This window comes from Buteo buteo, chromosome 7, assembly GCF_964188355.1.
Source record: "Buteo buteo chromosome 7, bButBut1.hap1.1, whole genome shotgun sequence".
NCBI classification, from domain to species: Eukaryota; Metazoa; Chordata; class Aves; order Accipitriformes; family Accipitridae; genus Buteo; species Buteo buteo.
The window spans coordinates 29,881,572-29,903,588 of NC_134177.1; the positions used below are offsets into that span (position 1 = coordinate 29,881,572).

Consider the following 22,017-nt stretch of genomic DNA (forward strand, 5'->3'; position numbering starts at 1 on the left):
TATTGTGCGTATTTCCCATGTAGAGAAGGAAGAGTTGAAAACCTCTTGGTCTCTTTTGCTGAATAAGCTGTAAAGAGAGTAACAGGATTTCTCTGTAAACCTGCATTGCTCTGACTGTTTGTCTCCCTGGTGCTAAAGGGAAAGATGAGTCCAACGATATTGAAATGACAATCCCAGGACTGGATTGGGGAATGGAGGAAGTAATGCAAAAGGACCAAAAGAAGGTGCCACAGAAAAAAGTGCCCTATGCAAAACCAATACCAGCACAGTTTCAGCAGGTAAGTATCTGATACACAGTGAACAGGAGAACACCTTGTTATTTTCCCAACTTCAGAAAGTGTTGTGGCTATTGAAATGTTTTGGATTTCCAGTATCAGCTCTTTTATATCAACACCCAGTGCAAAATAATTTACCACAGTAGTTAGTTTCATTACTATTTAAGCACAAAATATTTGGTAAAATCCCTTATATATTGTATCTGTATTTGGAAAATGGGATGTTACAAGATAGGGAAGTTTCATTCAGCATTGTGTTTAGCTTCTGAATATCCATACTACACAGCATTCTAGCATATCCTTTCCCAGTGCAGCAATATATTGCATAGATGTTGTTCCACAGAATTCATCTTGTGTTTACTATTCTTTGTAGGCATGGATGCAGAATAAAGTTCCTTTGCCTCCCCCACCTGAGCCATTGAATGATAGAAAGGAAGATATTAAGCTGGAGGAGAAAAAGAAGACACAGGCAGAGATTGAACAAGAAATGGCAGCACTTCAGTACACAAACCCGCAACTCTTGGAGGTATGTATGTAAAGACAGGTATCAGCAAATTTGTTTTAGTGCTCTATGTGATATATTTGGACCTCAACACTAAAATTTGTAGCTTGCTTTTGTAGTGCTGTTTTTACCTTTTTTCAGAAAACATCTAATTGAGCAGGATGTTGGACTTAATGCATGAAGCTATGAAACTTCAGTGAGGCCCTCATGTTTCAGTTAACTAACACTGATCTATGGATCTTTTTAGTTGCAGTTCTGTTAAGAGAAAAGCACTAAATCTTTTTAAACTCGTGAGAAATGAGATGATTGCTTCTGATTTTTAGTTGTTACATATACTTCTGTGCTTAATTGGTTTTCTGGGTCTCTTTTTTCGGACAGCAATTGAAGATTGAGAGACTTGCACAAAAGCAAGCTGAGCAAGTGCAGCCGCCACCTCCAGGAGGCTCTCTTCACGGACCACAGCCTTTTCCAGGGCAAGGCCCAATGTCACAGATGCCTCAAGGATTTCAGCAGCCCCTTCCACCTCAGCAGATGCCAATGAATATGCCTCAGATGGGACCTCCTGGTCCACAAGGACAGTTCAGACCTCCAGGACCCCAAGGACAAATGGGACCTCAAGGTCCCCCATTACACCAAGGAGCTGCAGGTCCACAAGGGTTCATGGGACCACAAGGACCTCCAGGACCCCAAGGGCCTCCACAAGGAATGCCACGGCCTCAGGACTTACATGGACATCAAGGAATGCAGAGACATTCTGGCCCTCATGGGCCAATGGGGCCTCCAGGTCCGCAGGGTAATGCTGGCCCACAAGGCCACTTAGGACCACAGGGTCTACCTGGGTCTCAGACTCATTTAGGACCTCAGGGTCCGCCTGGCCCACAAGGTCACTTGGGTCCTCAAGGTCCCCCTGGTGGTCAAGGAATGCAGGGGCCACCTGGTCCCCGAGGAATGCAAGGACCTCTTCCTCATGGCATGCAAGGAGCTCCAGGATCTCAAGGGATGCAGGGCCCTATATCTCAAGGGCCTTTGATGGGACTTAATCCAAGAGGGATGCAGGGTCCACCAGGACCCAGAGATAACCAGGGACCTACTCCACAAGGGATGATGATGGGTCATCCACAAGAAATGAGAGGTCCTCATATGCAAAGTGGTTTACTAGGACATGGTCCCCAGGAGATGAGGGGCCTCCAGGGACCCCCGCCTCAAGGTACAATGTTAGGACCACCACAAGAATTGCGTGGGCCACCAGGTCCACAAGGCCAGCAGGGACCTCCACAAGGCTCTTTAGTAGGGCCTCAAGGAAACATGCAAGGACCTCAGGGACAACCGAACCCTTCAAGGGGGCCGCACCCTTCCCAGGGCCCTCTGCCTTTCCAGCAGCAGAAAACGCCTCTGTTGGGTGACGGGCCTCGTCCCCCATTTAATCAGGTATGTGTCGGTCTGTATAAAAAGAAGAGTGTTAAGAATGTAGGAATGGTAACATCATGGGGTAGAAATGCAAGGCAAGAGCTGAGAGTCTGGAGGTTTGGTATACTAGCAAGTCTGAGGCCTCAGGAAAACTTAAATGATAATGAAGAGAGTTATGTAGTTTGGAAACAGCAGAGGTAACTGTAGAAAAGGCTTTATTGGAAATACTGGTACAGAAATCAGTGTGCTATGAAAATATGTAACCTTAAGAGAAACTCTAGGTTTTTTTTAATTTAAAGACACTGATCTGTCTTAAATGGGGAATTTCCTGGGGAGTAGGCAAGCACTAATAAAAGTTGAATTTAAGCGAACTGGACATAAGAAAACTCGTATGTATTAATTAAAGCAAGTTACTGCCAACTCTCAGTTGTCCAAGAGTAGTTAATCCGAACTATGGGATGAATTTACCATAGATGCTGACGCACCTGGAATCAGCTTAGGTCAGGTTGAACTTACCAGTTCAAACTAAGCACACAGGAACGCAGCTATCCTGCTTCCTATCTTGGTATCGAAATCATTGAGGCTGCCTTTGTACTTTCTGGAGCACAAGTTGAGAGATTGGCATTGTACGCTGTTAACTCGTTACCGCACCATTTGCTGAGAAGCACAAGAGGGAGCACAGGTATCAGACAGGTTTGTGTAGGACTGGCCCAGGTCTGGCAGGGTGAGCACTGAGCTGGAACTGCTGAGTGTGGCCTGGATGTGTGCTGACCGCTAATTAGATGTCCCTGTGCCATGCTGCCTTGGCACTCAGCTTCCAGAGGATTCACCAGCTCAGCAATATACCTGCACTTAGCTGACCTGGAATACCAGAGAGGGTCGCTTACAGATGCACCAATCAATTCTGCAGGAATTGAGTCAGGTTTTGATTAAGTCTGCTTCAGTACCAGGTGCAACCTGCTCAGCCCTCTTCAGCATCTTTCATAATGGGCTTGTTCTGTCTTCTGATCTACCACAGATAATGCAGAGCTTTCTGTATTTATTAGCTCTTACAAGTTCCTATTTCTATGGCACTGATTCTGTACTTAAAACTTCCCTTGATGGTCTTCAGCTTCAAGATTAATTTTGAAGGGGATGTTTGGAAAAAAAATTCTATTTACTCCATTTTTAAAAAATGTGTCGGGTTTTTTAAACAGAATTAACTCTTTTAGACTTGCACTCAATAGTTTCTAGTTAAAGCTTTGGACAAGTATGCATATAGTCCTTAGTGTGTAGTCCAGTACCAATCACAATGAATGATAATGTACTGAAATGAGCTTTAGCTCAGTGATTGCATTTTGGATTGCGGCAGAGTAGCCTACAAATTGTGGGTTTATTTGAATATTTTTTCCTTACAAATCAGCAGTAATTCCCCCCAGAAGAGTATTAATGTGACACTAGTGCTGAGATTTCAAAAGCACCGAAGTTAACCAAACAAGAGTTGGTTCCACTCCTATCTACACTAGCATAGTGTTTTTCATTGCTATCCCAGGGAGACTAACTTTTCTGCTTTGAGAATAATTACTAAGCTTGTGTATCTATAAAAGTTTGTATATGTTTACATATGTGTGTAGGGCTGTCCTTGTCTGACTGATCCTGCTGTTAATAGTCTGGTCAGAAAGTTGCTTTTGACAGGTGGCAAGTTATTTTCAATGAATACTGCTGTCCTGAAGTCTTTTACAGATTAAAAAAAGACAAAGCAAGGTATTTTTGACCATTTTTCCTTCCTTGTGCAGCTTTAGTATGGTAATGCCTTTAAAAAATGAACAGATTTTAAAATTTGTAATGTCAGTTTTGGCTTCAGTTTGCTTTTTTGTAAATATGAATGTAATAGTAGTTCCTATTTTAAAAGGCCCTATCTGTGATTTTTTTGCACAATAGGCTTTAGCTTGTTTTGTTCTGAATTTGACGTTTATCTTCTGTAAACTTGTACAAATCACTTGCCTTCCTTTTCAGTAGCAGGAGTGTATGAATATATATCTGCTTTATTAAGGGCTTATGACATTAATACTGAACACTTATACATATTTGTAAAGGTTAATCTCCATATAAGGTACCACTATTACCTGCATCTGCTATACACTGGAAAGCAGAAGTTTACTGCAGAGTATGTGGGCAAGATGTACATCTCTTCCTGAATGTGAGATCTGCTACCTTCTGCAAACATGAAATGGAGTAGAGAATTGTTTATGAGAAGAAAATTGCCTGAGATATGGTTGTCAAAATCTTATTCTGGAGTTAGGCATGTTGATATTAAAATGCAGATGGATAAATAGAATAGTTGCACATTAGCAGGAGTACTTTGGAGCTCTTTTGCTATTGTTAATTTAGATTTGATCTTCTCACGTTCCTTTTAGATGGATGTGCTGAATTTCATCTTACTGGTTGAGTGAGGTACGAATACTTCAGGCCAAATCTCTTGTCCACATAGAGACAAACTTTATGAGTTTGTGCAGTATTTTAGAAGAAATGCAAATTTTTCTTATGGGTGAATACAAAGAATTCTTTTCCCCTTCAGTGCAGTTTTAATTAATACAGATGGCTATCATAAAATGGCTGTGCCATTTGCGTACATAGGGCAGATATGCCCGTAACGTGGAGCAGTTGTGTTCTGCTGGATCAGCTTATCTGACTTGTGCAGAACCTCAACACACGTTGGGGAATCCTTGAGTCGATGGTGGAGGCGGTATGAGGTGCTCCAGATGTACCTCAAGGTGCGGGGTACGCAAGGCCATTTATAGCTTTTAGTACAGTACCTCCTTCTGAGCTGTACATATTTGTTTTTCAGTTTCAAGCCCACCTGGAATGTATTTTGAAATGAAAGGCATGTGAAAATGCAGTGTTAAAGCTCTGTCTTCCTGTCTTTTCAAAGCATGATTTGTTTGGAATAGAGGTTTTTGCTAACTGCTTTGGAAACTCATTTAGTGAGTGCTAAAAACTGCTGCTTTGGTTAAACACTAGTGGCATAAATTTAAGAAGTTCAATAAAGTTTATTGCAGGCAAGCATATGCTAAATATATGAGAAATAATGGAACTCCAGCAAGGTTTTGGTCAAGAATGGCAGAAGCACTGAGATAGCTGGATCTTACCTTGTCAGGGAATTTATTTGTTCTGGACTCAAGTCAACATTCAGTCACTAGGAAAGTATTTTGGGGTATTTTTAATAGGCATTGGACCAGACCTTTTTTTTTTTTTTCCCCCAAAGTCCTTACAAAATTAGTCAATGCAAATGTGATGTTTGTAGTATATATTTGTGTTCTTTTTTGTGTTTATATTCAACTGCAATATAGGTGCTAAATATTTTATTTAAAACCCATATTTCAAGATATGATTGGAAAAATATACAAATTAACTTGTTGCTTCTATGCAACCAGAAAAAAAAAAGGTAGTGTTTCTCACAAATCAATGTAAAGCATGAAAATTATTTAACTTTGATCCATGGAGAGATTAAGCAGTGTAATTAAGAGTACAATGACAGTGATGGGAGTATAGGTTTTCAAGTATTCAGAAACTATCTGCAGTCTGGAGGGTTTTTTACAAGCCAATATGAAGGCCAAATCTAAATCTTACATATTAGGAATGTTAATTCTTACATATTAGTGTTTAGGAAAAAAATACTACGTGTTTAGGGTTTCCTTGTATGGGTCTTAGGGGGATTTTTTTTTTGTTTGTGATGTCAACATAAAAAGGTTTTGTATAGCAATCTTGCAAGTCTCAGCTCTGTCTTGTTTGCAGTGATACATTTTTATTATTGGACCTCGTTGCTACAGTGTAAATTATGTACATGCTCCTTTTTAGTTCCAGTCAAGTACAAACCCCAAATGATGACTTTTTGCTGTTTAAAGGCAGAATCGGACAGTTCAACCACACTGTTTCCCAGCCAATGTTATCAAAGTGGGTCCAGTGTAAATGTAACTCTAGAAATCTTTTATGGGTCTGTGACAGTAGCTGAATTTAAAGAACATTATTTTATCCTTTAAAATTCACAAAGAGAGAAAATTACAAAAGACTTATATATACTTTATTTTTTCTTTGGGATCATATAACTTACACAAACCTCTGCTCACTCTGCTGTTTCTGCTTGAGAAAAGCAGGTGACTGCAGCTTCTGCCTTTTGCTCTGTCATTGCTTAATAACCCATTAACCACTTGTCTCTTAGTGCTTAGCCAAGTATTAGCTAAGTATTAGTATTCTTTTGATGCTAGAATTAGAATTAAGAAAAACAAACTTTGCCAGCATGTTAAAAATGAAACTCATGTATTTCCATGTTAACAGTTTACAAAGGTTTATAGGAGAGGCTCTCTTATGGCCCTGTTGTTGTCCCCTGTCCTGACACTCTTGATTATTTTTTTTTTCATTGTTGCTTTTTTTTTTTTGTTCATTTCCAAATGAAGTCTTTGGTCTATGCAGATCTTTAACTGCTTTTAAATCAGTACCTGATTTCTTTCAACCAAATATACAGTTTCCTCATCTTCTCCAACAGGCAGCTAGAATATGAGCTTTATCATCAGTGGTTGTTTCAGGTAAAATGTTAGTCCTTGAAATGCTACGTTTCCTATAAAATGATGCATTTCTTAGTGACTGGAAAGCATTACTGATGTGAATGTTTGAAAACTAGGCTGAAACCACTAGAAAATCAGCTGTTTCTATTATAAGACCTGTGCAGAGGCAGTCTTTACGTAAAGAAAATTGTTTTGCCCCTTACAAAATGCTTAAAAGCAAAAATACTCACGCATGGCAATTCACGTGACTTTTCTTATTATATGCTCATAGGATGGACAGAACCCAGGTCCTCCACCACTGATACCAGGACTGGGGCAGCAGGGAGGACAAGGTCGTATTGGCCCTCACAACCAAGGACCTGGTCTTAATAAAGGTAATTAAATATGTCTGTTCTTCTGTGAGTAATTCTTCTAAAAGAGGCTGTTCCAGTGCAGTGCCTCTAGACAGAAAAGGCTACAGCAGAGCACAGGGCCTTGGCTGAAAGGAAAGCTTCCATAGACTTGGACTGGAATATAGAGGAAAAGTTTTCCCCAAAAAATTACTTAATGAGAGATGTATGGTGTATGCTTTGTAGAACTGTACGAACTAGAGCATCCTAGAGCGTTTTTAGAAAACGTTACAGAAATCTGCTATGATTTTTTCCCTCAAGGTGACTCCCGTGGTCCACCAAACCATCACATGGGCCCTCTCTCAGATAGAAGGCACGACCAGAACAGTGGTGGTCCTGATCATGGGCCTGAGAGAGGGTTGTTTCGAGGTGGCCAGGAGTGGGGTGATGGTAGAGACAGCAGGGGCATGCCAGATAGACGAGGACCTCACCCAGATTTCCATGATGACTTTGATCGACCAGATGACTTCCGTGACGACTTCCATCCAGATAAGAGATTTGGCCATCGATTACGGGAATTTGAGGGGAGAGGAGGCCCACCATTGCAAGATGAAAAATGGAGACGAGGTGGACCTGGGCCTCCCTTTCCTCCTGATCACAGGGAATTTGAAGGAGGGGGTTCAAACCGTGGGCCTCCTGGTGCTTGGGAAGGACGGAGACCTTCAGATGATAGATATCCACGGGATCCTGAGGATGCACGGTTCCGAGGAAGACGAGATGAGAGGTAAGAATAAATCTACTCAGCTTTTTTGGGTTAAAGGGTAAATGGAGGGAGCTCTTTCTTCCTGGTTTCCTTTTCATTAAGGAGTCTATCTGTTTCAGATTTATAAACTGGAAACCAATAAGGAAATGAAAACTCTAATATACCTGAGTATAGAGTCCATAAAAATCATTCAGTAATAGAAGAAAACTTGAAAAATGGTCATTGTACACAGCAGCTTCCGTGTCTTTAAACAGTAAGTAAAGAGAAGGGAGGAAATTTGTAGAGAAGATCCAATGACACAGGATGAAGATTTGAGACCGTTTTGATGAAAATTGAGAGGAAACTTGAAGGTTAAAGTGACAAACTTTTGAACACTAGAAGTGGATTTTGAGACTTTGTCTCCAGTCACAAAATACAGCATGACTGTAGAGACTGTAGAATGAGATATAATATACTTGTAAGGAGCAGGAACAGTCATCCTACTATCAAATATAAGGGGCAGAGCTACAGCATCTGTTGGACTGTTGAGACTATTTTCTCATGTTTTGGCTTGTAGAAATTTTATTTCTCTTTCTGACTTATTTCTTAATGCCAAGCGAAGAACTCAAAAATAATCTAATTTACAGCAATGTCCATGTCATTGCTCACAATTTCCAAATAAATCACAAAGGGATAAATTTGTTTCTAGTTACCAATGTAAATATGGAAGAATTACGCTAAGTCAGCAAGATTAATTGTCATCGAAATTGCTCCAGATTTATGCTAGTTTAACTGAGTTAAATTTGGCTTCCATGGTCTAAGCCTCTCACTGACCACCAACTCTATATGTATAAGAATGTGTACTTGTACAAATATATTGTGGTCTCCACATAATGTGAATTTTGTGTGTTTTAGTTGCCTTTTTAATCATTTTCTTACATTCCTTTTACTTTGCATCTATACAGCTCTTCTTTTAGCTATTTTCTACCTAGCTCTGTAAAGATGTACCTTCCTTTTGTGTGAAGAGTATGAAAAGAAATGAACAGTAACTAAAAGAAGGTAACAATTAAAGCCATTTTAAAAAAGTAAAAATGAGAGCATCCAAGCTGAACAGTCTGCATTACAGAATTCTAAAAGACATAGCAGACAACACTTTTAGAAGCTCAATAGAGATTTTAAAATCTTATACTGCAAATGCTTAGGGACTGGAAAATATTTTATTACAATCCCGATTTTTAAAAAGGTTTCAGGAAGAGAGTCCAAGAACCTTGTGACCTGTAAATCTGACTTCTGAACTAAGAAGAGTCTATTTGTCAGAGTACAAGTGTTTGTACAGAGTTTGGTTTAAAAGGAATCAGCACAGGGCTATAAAAGTTGTCTTGTGCTTGCAAACTTAATGAATTCCTTTGAATGAAGGTGAATTAGGTGCCATTTACTGCAGATGCTGAGATGAACTTAAGAATCCCAACCACTCATTTAGCTGACTTGGTTTGGAATTTAGATTGTAACTGGTTTGATCAAGCATGAGAGGGAAGTGTGTGTATGTGTGTTTCTAATTTCCCGTCCTTTTCATCCCTGTCCTGTTCTTACTCTACCTGTGCATATCAACATGATGCTTCTACTGCAGAGACCTGCCTCTTCCTGCCTGCTAATCTGCAGAGTGTGTAGTTCTGTACATTAAGGTCCTAGGCCTCAAGGAAGAAGATCTGAGAGCAGTCAAACAGGAACTGATCCCTATGCAAGGCAGGGTTTCACATGTGACTGATGTGAAAAAGGATATACATAACACAATATTAGGAGCTGTGGCTATGTCAGGCATAGGTATGAGAGATTTCAGAATTAAACTGTGTCCATAACATTGCTTGGAAACAAAAGGAAAGGCCCTATTCCTGCTAGCTATAGGACCTTGTGTTGCAAATCCTGGTAATTTACAAGCTAAGCAGAATCACACCATGTCAGTATTAAAGTGGGAGGCCCTCTAAAGAACATCTAGAGGACTGTGCTGTTTCAAGGCTAAACAATATTGCTATGTGGTTATTTGAACCATTTGTACCTGAAACTGTTCAGTTTGTTTTCCCAAATCATCCAGGTTAATGTAAAATGGTTCATTGTCCATACACAGCACTCCCTCCATCCCCTGTTGTACCTATACAGGCACAGCAGCCTCCTCTCTGTATTGTGTTTGTTTTCTGGGAGGTGGAGACAGACCTATTGTTTTTAATTAAAAAAAATGTAAAAGTTTAAAAATATTGTATTGTGTTATGACTACTGTTAAAATATTTAAATTTGTAATTAAAAGGTTAATGTTGTTAAAATTCTAAATAAAAGTATCTAAAGTTTTGCTTGTAATAGGATGCATTGTGTCGTTAATGAGCTGGGGAAGGGGATGTTGCACAAAGCCAATGCCATCTGACTATTATGGTGGTTAGTTTGGCCAGTGTGGAACTGGGAATAGAGGGGAGGTGGGGGGCATCAGTGTGAATGGGCAAAGAGTGCTCTGCATTATCTGTGCTGTCACTGAGGGGGGGGCAGGAGCAGCATGGGGTTGCACTGTGAGGATTCCTGAACCAGTGTGCCTGCACCACCTAAACATCTCACCTGTGCTTGCACAGAAACTGGGCTGTAAACTGAGACAATCTTAACAACCGGTCCTAGTGTGCACTTTTGGAGTTGCAGTAATACACAGAACATGTATGTGCTTTTACAAGCACTCCAAGTGTTTAAACTGGTAATGTAAAAAACAAAACTACTAGTATTCATGCAGCCATCTACAGGCTTACCTGAAATGGCACTGACAGTTCATTAAGAACTATTCTCCTCTCTGAAGACCTCTGTTAAAACCCCAGTGTGATACTGGAGGAGCTATATATACTCATTTAAGATGAGATGCAGAATCCAATCATACCAAATTACTGAAGATGCCATGGTACTTACTAGAAAGAAATTACCAACTTTAGTGTCATAACTACATTTTGCAAAACAAAATTCTTCATTATTGCAGTTGGATAAACTGCTCTTCAGGTTGTAGAATGCCACTGTGCACACTGTTAGGCAATCATCATTCCTACAGAGCCAAGTGCAGTCTAGATTCATTTGCTAAAATTGTAAACTTAGAAGAATGAAATGAAACAGAGAATGTTCTAGCCAAAGAATCCCAAAACAATAGGAATGAGATCCTAGAATGTCTTGTTATAGCCGTGACTCTCACTGCTTGTATTTTTTCAGGTTGTTTTTATCACTAAAATGGAAGGGAAAAAAGGGAAGGGGAAAGTAAGACCACCACAGTTAAGGGAAATTCACTTAAACTTTTCCTTACCTTACCTTATATCTATCACAACTCACTGATTGTTTTTCCCCCCCTTTTCATTAAATGAATGCAGTATATTTGACAATATTTTTCTTGTATGAAAAAACAACACAATCAACAGAAGGAAATATGACGGAAAATTACAAAAATTAATAAACAAAGTGCTCGAAGGCAGAAAATGAGCACTTTTCCACCTACAAATCCTATTCTAGTAACTGTATGTGCTATACTATTAAGTAAAACAGTTCAGAAATTAGTTGCTTATTAAAATGAAGCTGACTCAAGTTTATCAGTCTAAATTCTGCCTAAAAACCACATTTGTACCATGTTCTTTCTTGTAGCTTCAGAAGAGGAGGACCCTCGAGACATGAGGGTCGGGGACCCAGGGGGAGAGATGGCTTTCCTGGCCCTGAAGATTTTGGGCCAGATGACACTTTTGACTCTCCAGATGAAAACTCAAGAGGAAGGGACCATGGTGTTCGGGGGCGAGGTCGTGGTGCTCTTAGAGGTGAGGGGAACATTCTTCCACACTGAAATGCAAGAATAAAGAAGCAGAGATATTTCTTGGGTGAATTACAGTATTTTCATGAATACAATCTCTTCTCACTCCTGTCCCCTGCATCTCTTACTGCTCAGGAGGCCGGAAGGGTTTACTTCCTACTCCAGATGAACTTCCACGCTTTGAAGGAGGGCGGAAACCAGAACCCTGGGATGGAAACAGAGAAGCAGGTAAAAAATTTGGTGAGGTTTGTTTTAGATAATAGACTAAACTTCTACAATATAACCACTTACACAAAAAATGTTTTTTTTAAATCACCTCTTTTTCCTGTACCTCATATGCTCATTACCAGTCTTTTACCATGAGAAAAGCAGAACATAGTTCTTTGGACTTTTAAGTTTAGGAAAAATTAACTGTACAGAATTTAACTGGCTCTAAATGCAACTGTCTCACTGAACAAAAAATGATTCTAGCCTTAAGGTCTTAAGCTGAATTTTTGTACAGGCCAGACCTGCCTGTTGTTGTCACCTGTGGATGACTGAAGCATATCTCGTGGCATTTTTTTGAAATGTATATTAATGCCAATAGTAATCTTTTTCTTGGATGACATCTTCTCTATTGTTTGCAAAAATAATGTTTTCAGCTGGCTGACAGCTTACTGGTATTTGCATCTGTGTTACTAATGGCAACCCCAGATGGGGCAAAACTTGAGTTTTAGAATGTCATGGAAAAAATGAGCACAAATGACACATGAATAAACGAAGATGTGATTGTCTCTAAAATATATGAAAGTATTTTATACTGAAAAGAAAACTTTAGATCTGTCACTTCTTTCTTTCCCATCATCTTTTAAACCTGTTTTACCTTTACCTTTCTTACAATTTATTCATCTCCTGTTTGCTTGTTTGCCTGTTGGGATGGGGGTAAGCTGTATGTAATTTTAACTTAAAATTGTGTGCCAAATAGTGTGGAAAGTATGTAAATTTATGTGACTGCCTCAGAAAATGAGGAATAATGATCAGATGAACATTACTTATTATCCTGTTTTTTTTTCTCTTCATGCTCAAGGTCCTCGTCCAGATCACCCTCCTCATGACGGCCATTCTCCAGCTAACAGAGAACGTTCTTCTTCGCTCCAGGGCATGGACATGGCCTCATTGCCACCACGTAAACGTCCCTGGCATGATGGACCAGGGACCTCTGACCACAGAGAAATGGATGCTCCAGGTGGACCTCCAGAGGAGAGGGGCAAAGGTAAAAAGCCCCTTGTATTGAAAGCCTTAGGTAACACTGGCACATTCTTCAACAGTAGGCTTATCCAGAATTCCTTATCTGTTCAGAGAGGATAAAGCTGAACTGGCAAATATTTGATCCTGCCAGCTATGAAGCTGAACACCAATCTTACAGGAACATAAGAACAGAGGGATTTTCTGGGACATCAAATCCAAATCTTCCGTCCAGCATCATATAATCCTCTTCTTTATTGTCCTGTTCAAAAGCAGTTAGGTTTTGGCTCCCTGTTACTCCAGTTGGAAAACTCTCATTAAGAGCTTTTTTTTCCCCCCCCTCTGATTTCCAGAATATTTATTTGTTAATATTCATGCTTGTGCTAGCGTCCTTTAAGTCAAATGTTTCCTGTCTCAGCCTTCATTCTGTTGGGCTTAATGAACCCTGACTTTTTGTAAGTCTTTCCTTACAAGTTCTCTACTTCTAAGAGTGTAAGCATGGCCATCCATGATCACACCAGAAGTCTGTAAAGCTCAGTAGCTTGTCTTCAACAATGGCCAGTAGCAGGTATTGAGGGAAGTGTTAGGAACACTGTAAGTCTGTAGTGATATGTCTCTGAAATGCTCTCTAAACTTATGAAGATCTGTAGTTCAGTGACTTACTGAAATATTATTTTTATATTTAATGGGTTTTGACAGTTACCTTTTGTGTGCTTCTCTAATTGCTTTAAGAATCATATAAACTTTTGACATCTACATCATCCATGGACAGAGCTCGAAAACTTAACTGCAGTAGACTGTGCCATAAAAAAAAAAAGGAAGGAAAATGTTTTTCTCTTGTTTTAAGCCTATCGTTCACTAATTTAATTCAATGATGTCTTGTGGTTTAATTGGAACAGTTGAAAGTTGATCCGTATTATTTCTGAATGCCACCTCTGATCGCATTGAACTCTACCATTTCCAACCTGAATGAGCTCTTCTTCAAGTCAGAGCTCTGATCTATTTAGTTGTGCTCTCTGGGAAATTGTTCTGTAACTTTTACTATCCTTATTACTCTGTAAATACTATTTTAATTTATCCTTTTGGAAATTAAACTGGGTAACTAGGAATTGCACACTCTATTTAGATGTGGTTTAAACCATGGATTTCTGCAGTTCACTTGGTTTTGTTCCGTTTTCTCCATTCTTTCCTAATAGCTACTGATGTTATATTTCCCTCTTTAAGCAGTCATATGGCACTGTCATGCATCTAGCTACATAACCCCCAAAATACATTCTTTTGGAGTTAGTAGCTGTTTCAGAGCCTATTACTGTATATGGCATTGCCACAGTCATCCAGGCTAATAGCGTGGCACCAGTTCTTGATCCTTTTTCTTCTTCTCAGGATCTCTGCTGTCTTTCCTTCATGTTGTATTTTTTTAATGTCCTCATATTGACTATCCACTGTTAGGTAGTGATCAGTGACAGGGATCCTTCTCAGTTGCTTCCAATTGCTGAGCTGCCAGCCTATAGTTTAATTTTTTGTTGTTAGACCACTACTGCACAGCCTTGTCTTTGATGCCACTGAATTTCATTCCCCTTCTCTTATTGTTGCCCTAAAGCTCATTTAGTTTTAACTGTATGCCAGTCCTCCTCTGCGTGGACTATATTTCCAGGGTTGTATCAACAGTTTTACCATTCGTTCACAGATTTTTTAATAAAACTCTGCTTGTAAACTCCCTCTGTATCAATATTTTTCCTTTCAAAACTGTATGTTGTGTTTCTCATTTAGCCAACCATCTTATCAAGTCTGTAAGGATTCCTTCTCCAGCTTCAATAATAATTTCTGATAACTCCATCAGATTCTTTACTTGAAGTCAAAGTAATTGTTAACTACCACACTTCTTGCACCTAGACAACTCATTAATGTACCAAAGAAAGTTTAGAACAATGGCAGAAGGCCTGATAAAACAGTACTTTTATATATATGGGCTGTGTCACCTTCAGTTGTGTTGGTAAAGTCATTTGAAGATTAAGACTTCATGAATTATAAACTCTGCTGAACAATTTGGTCTCTGTTTTACATAGAACCAACCGGAGTCAACAAAAAAATCACTCTTTCTAAACTGGAGCAAAAATATCCTAATTTAGCTGTACCATGTGTCCATAAAGCACTGTTACCATTATTTTTTTTCACAATACTGCTTGTTATTTTGAGCTAATGACTTTTTTAATGTGAATTTACACTATCATTACTAAAAAGATCTGTGAGAAGTAGAAAATCCTCTGTTCCTGGCAGTAAGAGCTCATGTAGTTTATGTTCCTGGTTAGTAGTAAAATAGAGCATTTTGCCATTATTTCTAGAAAAAAAATGGAACAAAACAGTAATGTTACTCATTGTCTTCACCATCAACCTCAACTGATCCATCAGTGCAATGTCTTTGTTTAGGAAAAAAAAAAAAGTATTTTGCAATAAAAATATACAGAGGACCACAGATGGTGTTAAAGCATAAGAATTGGGTATGCCTGGCAGTTTTGAGGACACCATGACTATCACTGTTCTAACTTCATTTAAGTGACTGCTGATTCTATCAGATATAATCTCCTTTAATTACCAAGGAATTGGTTGATTGCTGTCCATCTTCTGGACTATGTAAATCTATGTAAGAAAAACTGTATAGAGGGAGGAAGCATAAAATTACAGGTCTCAACTATATTTGGTCTGTGAATGATTATACTACAGAAGAACTAGCTAAATACATGGTTATGTCTGAGAAGAGGCATGGCTTAGACTTCAACATCAGTAACTGACTGTGCTTCATTTTTAGGACGAGGAAATTCAGGACCTTCACAGAGAGCACCAAAATCTGGGAGGTCTAGTTCTTTAGATGGAGACCATCACGATGGATTCCACAGGGATGAAGCTTTTGGTGGAGGCCCTGCAGGAGGCAATAACCCTTCTCGAGGAGGAAGGAGTGGAAGTAACTGGGGAAGAGGCAGTAACATGAACTCTGGTCAATCAAGAAGAGGAGCATCTAGGGGTGGTGGACGAGGCCGATAGAAGAGGCTTTGACTGGGTCACACCCAGTCCTTGCTGGACAATATTTAAATAGACTGCTACTCTGGACTCATAAAGTAACCCTGCAACACCATAAACCTGGATTCTTAACTGGGATAACTGAATGTGCATTAGTTCCTAACAAGGGTCTTTTCCTAGATCAGTTGACTGCTACTAGCTGCAATATTGTAGCTAGTTTTCTGTTTTGTTCTCTCCACCCCTGTTTTCCTCACCTTCTTTTCCTTACTTTGTTTTGTGAAGAGCTGGAATTTTTTTTTAAGTGTTGTGAGACATGGAGCACCTCCACAGATTTCAGTTCACCTCCAGACGGAAACTTGTTTCTATATGTACAGTTTGTCAGAAGAGTTACATTGGTTTTGTACGAATACAGATTGTAATTTGTGCAAAAATTAACAAAAAATCAACACAGTGTGTGATTCTTTACTCACCTCTTAATATCAAGAGGGTTGTCTTTAGGCAAACTTGTGTATCAGATGGTGCAACAGAACTACCTCCTGAAATCTCAACTGTTTAAAATACTAATAGCTGATTCCTAGTTTTTTGGTTTATCATGTATAGAGAACTTTCATTTTCACCTTTAGCCACAGCTGGCTACAGATTACAAGTGGTGCTGATGTTAAAATTCCAAAACACAGGAAATCACCGCTGCTTGCTAGTCTACCATCCTGAAAGAGAAAAATGTGGAACACCATTTAGAAAAAGTTGTCATAGACATAGTGTGTTACAACCTAGACTGCTAGCAAATTAGGCATCATGACAACTATTGTCATTCTGTGCTTCACCTGAGCAAGTCAAATATTTTTGTTCAAAACAGCATCTGTTTATAGAAGTTGAGGAAGAAAGAAGTTTAGCAGCTTGATTAATATGGATGCATATGCTTTTTACTCCAGAACATGGTTTAGTGGGCATGGATGATGGTTGGACTTGATCTTGAAGGTCTTTTCCAACCTAAATGATTCTATGATTCTACAGTGGTTGTAGGATGCATTGCTTAAAGATACGGGCGTTCAGTAGTCTGGTGCATTCAAATGCTGAAGTGCAAACCTTCACAGTTGATCACTTTCATCTTAACATTTTTAAAGTATCTTTTTATTTAGGATTTTTCTTCCTAGTTTTACTAGGGGAGGGAAATGACGAGGGGGTTATTCCCATTTCCCACATTTCATAATAAAGCTGCTTACCAATCATGAGTTTCTGTTTTCCCCATAAATCATTCATATTAATCATCTCCAGTCACCAGGTTATCAAAAGGCTCTTTTATTACTTAAAGCCTCAATGAAAATTTTATCACGTAAGTACATATTCTGAAGCCAGCTCTGAGGAAGGTCCTACATTAAAAGTATAGGATATAATGTATAATGAAAAATATCACTACCAGGCTTCCCTTCCCCTGCCTTGAATTTCATGTTATAATATTTGGGATAATATGGCAATGCAGTTCTATAGCAGACAAGGCTACTGCAACAACATAGTGATACATTGCAGCTATTTTATGTGACTTCTCATACAGTCTAATTTATTAAAGACTGGCTCAAGTCCTGATGACCTATCTTATTTAAAGAGATCAAAGCATAGATGCTTAACGGCTGTTCTCTTGGTTCAGTCAGTCACAATTAGGGTTTTTTTCCTTAGTTTTTAATTTGTAGTGGCAAAATGGCATTTGAAAATTATAGTAATTAACTGATCATTAGCCTATAAAATCCTTGTCATGGGGCTCTAGAGAGACAAAATGGTCTTAAAGGAATTAACTGGGCAACAGCTGAGATGCACCTGATGTGACAGTTTACTCTTGGGGGGTAGAATTGCTTCTTACCTCTAGCTGAGGTCACTTTTGATATACATCTGGGAGTTAGTTTTAATGACAAATACCAATGATTTGATCATTAGCAAAGGGGAAAGCTTGCCTTTTTTTTTTTTTTTTCAACAAACCCTATATCTTTTTAAAGGTCTGAAAGTGACTTTTGTCTACTAGAGTATGTGATTTAGAGGATGAGCTTTAGTCCTTAATTAAACCACAGTCCTCTACCAAAACAAGTTAGAGTGCACCTAATATGAAACCCAGCTTTCTCTATCTAGACAAAAGGGAGTGTGCTGCTCATTTTTCCTCTGATGGTTGGTTAAATCCTTAAACCACTATGGTATTTGGTGTTAAGTAATATTCTTCATCAAGGGGCAGCTTTTTTAATTAAGTTTTGAAATATTCCATGATCATGGAATATGCACAAAAAGTTGTAAGAAAATTGAATAATTAGCTAGCTTTTTTTATAAAATCTTGGAAGGTGAGAGCATGACAGAAGAAGGTTCCCAGTCTGTGATACTGTGACCTGCTATTCCTAGAAAATGGATAAAATTACTTAATGGGCATAGGCTTCTGTACTCTTCAGGTCAAGTTCTTTTACCAGTCCTGCACATTGAATCCTTATGCTCTACCTGCTAGTTCACAGCTGCACCTTGTCTAAGATTTGTTTAATTTGATGCTGCTGTTAGGAATCAAATTAATTTATATACTACAGCTTAAAAGTTGTAAAAATGAGAGAACTAATTTAATTTAATGTTATTCAGATAGCTCTGATCTACATGCTTAAGGAAAAAAAGTGACCATTAGTGGAATGCCTATACTGACATTTGATACACAAATAGTTTTATTAAAGCAATGTATGTACATTTAACAATTTCAGTTTAATTCAGAGTAAGTATTAGGTGAATAAGCTAAACCCTAAGTAATTATAACAGATAAATATTGCAGTGTTTGGCTTTATTTTGTATATGAGGCACGTATACTCAGTGAGATACTCACTCAGGCTCTGAGGAGGTTAGGCCTGGCAGTCCCATTTATCTGCAGTAGCGCAGTATACAGCCCGAATTGGAGTACCAAGCTCTCAGCAGGGACTGTCAGCCTAAATTCAGCACCTTCCTAAGGCTGCTTAATTTCTGCACTGAAACAGAGCTGTGCTGGCTGCAACAGTCTCTAATTACTAGCAAAATCTATTTTTGAAGGTCACGCTGTGACAAGTAAGCAATTCCCACCCAAGCTGAAAAAGCAAAAAATATAAAGTTCTAAGAGCTGAAGCTACCCTTCTAACACCCAAGTATTTGCTACCTTACAGCAGCTGTAAGGCAGCAATACCTGCAAAGGCCAAGGCTCTTAACTAAGATTAGCACCTTTCATCCTATCATCATCATGCAAGACAACTACCCTTACAGTTATGGGTAGCCTTTGTGACCCACAGCCCCAGGAAAGTTTGTTTCACTGACTGGATGGTATTTTAAAAGTGTTTCTTAGAAAGAAATGCAGTTCAGTGGACACAGTATTCATATCCACCCCTGATCGCAGGTGGCTGATGACTGCACTATGCAGTTTGTGTTCAGAGTGTAGGGGTCAGCAAAAAAATGAGCCAATAGCAGTTAACTACTTTTGAATGTTCATCCCCACACTTGATCAGATTTTCCTAAACAGTCTCCACGTTTCACTGCCAGTCAGCCCTATGCACCTCAGCTGTTAAGATACTTGCTTTTCACGCAATGGGCAAGTCAATAATTACATTTCATCGGCTCCGTAGTCTCACTCACGTTTTGAAGTAGGCTGCAGCAGCCACACAGTCCTATACTGGAGGTAGGAAAGCGGAATGCTGCCAGCTCCACCCAGAGCCGGAGAGACTCCAGACCGTGGCTATCGAGCTGACTTTGCAATAAGGCAAAATCCCGTCCTCCGGGACGGCTCGGCAGGCTGGCACCAACACCGTTACACCTGAACACAGCAAAACGAGTCTAGAGAGTCACCGGTACCGTTCCCGGGTGCCAGCCGCTGCTTTTCTTGCTCAAGAACTGGTGAGGAAAACCCGGCAGCAACGCGAAGGCGGTGGAGAGAAGCGCGCCAGACGGCGCCATCCTCATCCCCGTCTCGGAGCGGCGTCTTCGCGCCTCGGCCGGCGCCAGCCCGAGTCTCCCAGTCCCTTCGCCCGCGTCCCGCCGGGCTGTGGCCGGTCCCGTCCCCCTCGCCGCGGCGGCGGGGGCCTCGCCCCGGCAGCGCTCTCATATCGGCAGTGCTTTGCCGCGCCGGCGCAGCGCGGCGCCGAGGAGGCCGCCGAGGCGGCGAAGGCCGGCGGCTCCCCCAGGCAGCGCGGCCAGGAGCGAGGCGGCGGCGGCGGCCAGCTGGACGGCGGCGCCCAGCGCCGTCAGGAGGGTGCTGCGCAGCCCCAGCGCCGCGTAGAGGGTGCCGCCGAGGGCGCCGAGGTAGAGGAGGGAGCCGCTGCTGGGCTCCCGCAGCAGGCGGGCGGGCCCGCGCAGCAGGGCGGCGGCGCCCAGGGCGCAGAGCGAGCCGAGGGACCAGAGCAGCGCGAACTTGCGTGCCCGGAGCAGCAGCAGCGGCGCGTACAGAGCGGCCAGCCCGAAGCAGAGGGCGGCCAGCAGCAGGCAGAGCCCGCTCCCCGCCAGCCGCTGCCAGCGCGACAGAGCCGGCAGGCAGGGGTCCGCCTCGGCCGCCCACGGCCAGCCCGAACCCGGCCCCGGCCCCGATCCGGGCGCTGCCGCGGGGTGGGGGGGGGCGCCGCGGCCCGGCGGGAAGGGGTTCAGCGGGCCCAGCCAGGCCCCCAGGCCGCCGCCGCCGCTCCCCGCCTCCTCCTGCGAGCAGCCGGCGGGCGGCGACGCGGGGATCGTGCTGGGGCCGCAGGCGGCAGCGGCCTTCGACTGCGCGAGGTACTCCTGCAACTGCCGGCCCAGGTCCGCCATGGCGGGGCCGGGATCCGCTTCGCGGGCGCTACAACGCGCCGCTCTCCAGCGCCACCGCCGCCGCCATCTTGCGGAGTAGCTGCATCCGGGTTACCGGCCATCTCCGCGGCCCGCCCTCACGTGGGGCGGCGCGCGTGCGCGTGAGGCCGCGAGGGCCTGGGGCGGGCAGCAGTCCCTGCCCGCTTTGCGATATGGGATGGCTTTTTTTCGCCTGCTCGTAGTTTTAAAGGAAAGGCAGATTTGTCTAATAAAAGGCGCGGGGAAGCCTGTCAGGCAGGGGGTGCCTGGGGCGGCCTGGAGGGGGGCTCTGTGGCTGCTGGAGGGGGAGCCTGCTTCAGCTGCTCCTAATGAAGCGACTGAATGGCTTGGCAGCTGCGAGCAGTAACAGTTTACAGTTTCAGCAGCTGGAGAGGAGGTGTGTCACATTCAAAACGTAGGTTGGTAAGAGAAAGATGATCTTTGAGGTTGATACAGCTCACAGGTAGCCAGCCCCACGGGACATAGCAGGCCAGAGGAAGGATCTCCCAGGGTGACGGCACAGTGGCTGGGATGTAGCTCAAGGCCAAGTACTGCCCTGCAAGGTGCTCCACCCGACAGCCTTGGCAGCACCTGGAGCCTCCTACTCACACGTTCAGTTCAAGTAATCTGCTTCTCTCTAAAGGAGAGCCACAAGAGGAGAGACACGTTGACACCCAGAAACCATTACAACAGGAGAGACTAGAGATGCAGAGAATGACTAAGAGCTTGTCTATTACTGTGCACTCAGCCAAGTCTGTTAAATTGTTGGCTGTTTATTAATAAGATTATCTATTACCCTTTCCTCAACCAACTGTTAAACCAAAATAACATCTAACTTAATTCTTCACCCTGGTTTAAGTGAGAAATACATCAAATGCTAATTTAACCTGTATGATTCTAAAAGTTTACTGTAAGGCTGAAAAATGAGATGTTTGGACACCACGAAACAGCACAGGGTTTCCATCATCAGTCCCAACAATGCAACAAGCTTGCAACCATATCTGTAGCAATGGTGAGTCACATCGCACTAGGCTGCCTTACAAGATGCAGATAAAGTTTGAAATTGCTTTTGGGCAGAAGCTCCCTGTCCCATTTGGTGGATCACTTTAACATTGATACATTATACCTTGATACATGTCAGTGTCAGAGAACATAAAACTCTCTGAGTACTTGGGACAAAGTTTGATCAGCAAGAAGGGATTAGATGTTATCAGAAAATGTCGCACTTGGAGGGGTCCTCCTTAGGGAGTGTGATCTCTCTTCCTTTTGGCAGCAAAGGATGCCATCTAACTGCCTTCTAGAAGATAGCCTTCCAGACGTGTCTTCTGCTGTCCTGAGGGGAAAATATGGAGCGAGGTTGTTTTCCCCTCACCTGGGGGACGTGCA

The 22,017-nt window shown here is 41.7% G+C and overlaps 2 protein-coding genes across 7 annotated transcripts in view; one reads left to right on the plus strand and one right to left on the minus strand.

Annotated features, from left to right (window-relative positions):
* WDR33 (WD repeat domain 33) overlaps positions 1-17,057 on the plus strand; it is a 72,008-nt gene extending 54,951 nt beyond the window's left edge. The window contains exons 15-23 of the mRNA XM_075032032.1: positions 139-278; positions 649-801; positions 1,156-2,205; positions 6,997-7,099; positions 7,376-7,838; positions 11,445-11,611; positions 11,740-11,832; positions 12,671-12,856; positions 15,635-17,057. Of these exons, the coding sequence (XP_074888133.1) occupies positions 139-278; positions 649-801; positions 1,156-2,205; positions 6,997-7,099; positions 7,376-7,838; positions 11,445-11,611; positions 11,740-11,832; positions 12,671-12,856; positions 15,635-15,867 (2,588 nt within the window). The 3' untranslated portion in view covers positions 15,868-17,057. The remainder of the gene's footprint in view (positions 1-138; positions 279-648; positions 802-1,155; positions 2,206-6,996; positions 7,100-7,375; positions 7,839-11,444; positions 11,612-11,739; positions 11,833-12,670; positions 12,857-15,634) is intronic.
* SFT2D3 (SFT2 domain containing 3) lies at positions 11,501-20,712 on the minus strand. Of its 6 annotated transcripts, none has more exons than XM_075032029.1 (4): positions 19,456-20,712; positions 16,461-16,550; positions 11,733-11,809; positions 11,501-11,633 (listed from the first exon to the last, which is right to left on the minus strand). In XM_075032029.1, exon 1 carries the CDS (start codon positions 20,611-20,613, stop codon positions 19,918-19,920), a length of 696 nt encoding a protein of 231 aa, XP_074888130.1. In that variant the 5' UTR covers positions 20,614-20,712; the 3' UTR covers positions 11,501-11,633; positions 11,733-11,809; positions 16,461-16,550; positions 19,456-19,917. The 6 variants fall into 6 exon arrangements, with proteins under 6 accessions (XP_074888130.1, XP_074888129.1, XP_074888131.1 ...); XM_075032028.1 differs by having other exon boundaries at positions 16,314-16,550; XM_075032030.1 differs by having other exon boundaries at positions 19,428-20,712.
* Between the last annotated feature and the right edge of the window lie 1,305 nt (positions 20,713-22,017).

What these genes read in the sequence shown, in the direction of transcription:
- SFT2D3 (XM_075032031.1), bottom strand. Translation starts at nt 20,613, where the DNA reads ATGGCGGACCTGGGCCGGCAGTTGCAGGAGTACCTCGCGCAGTCGAAG.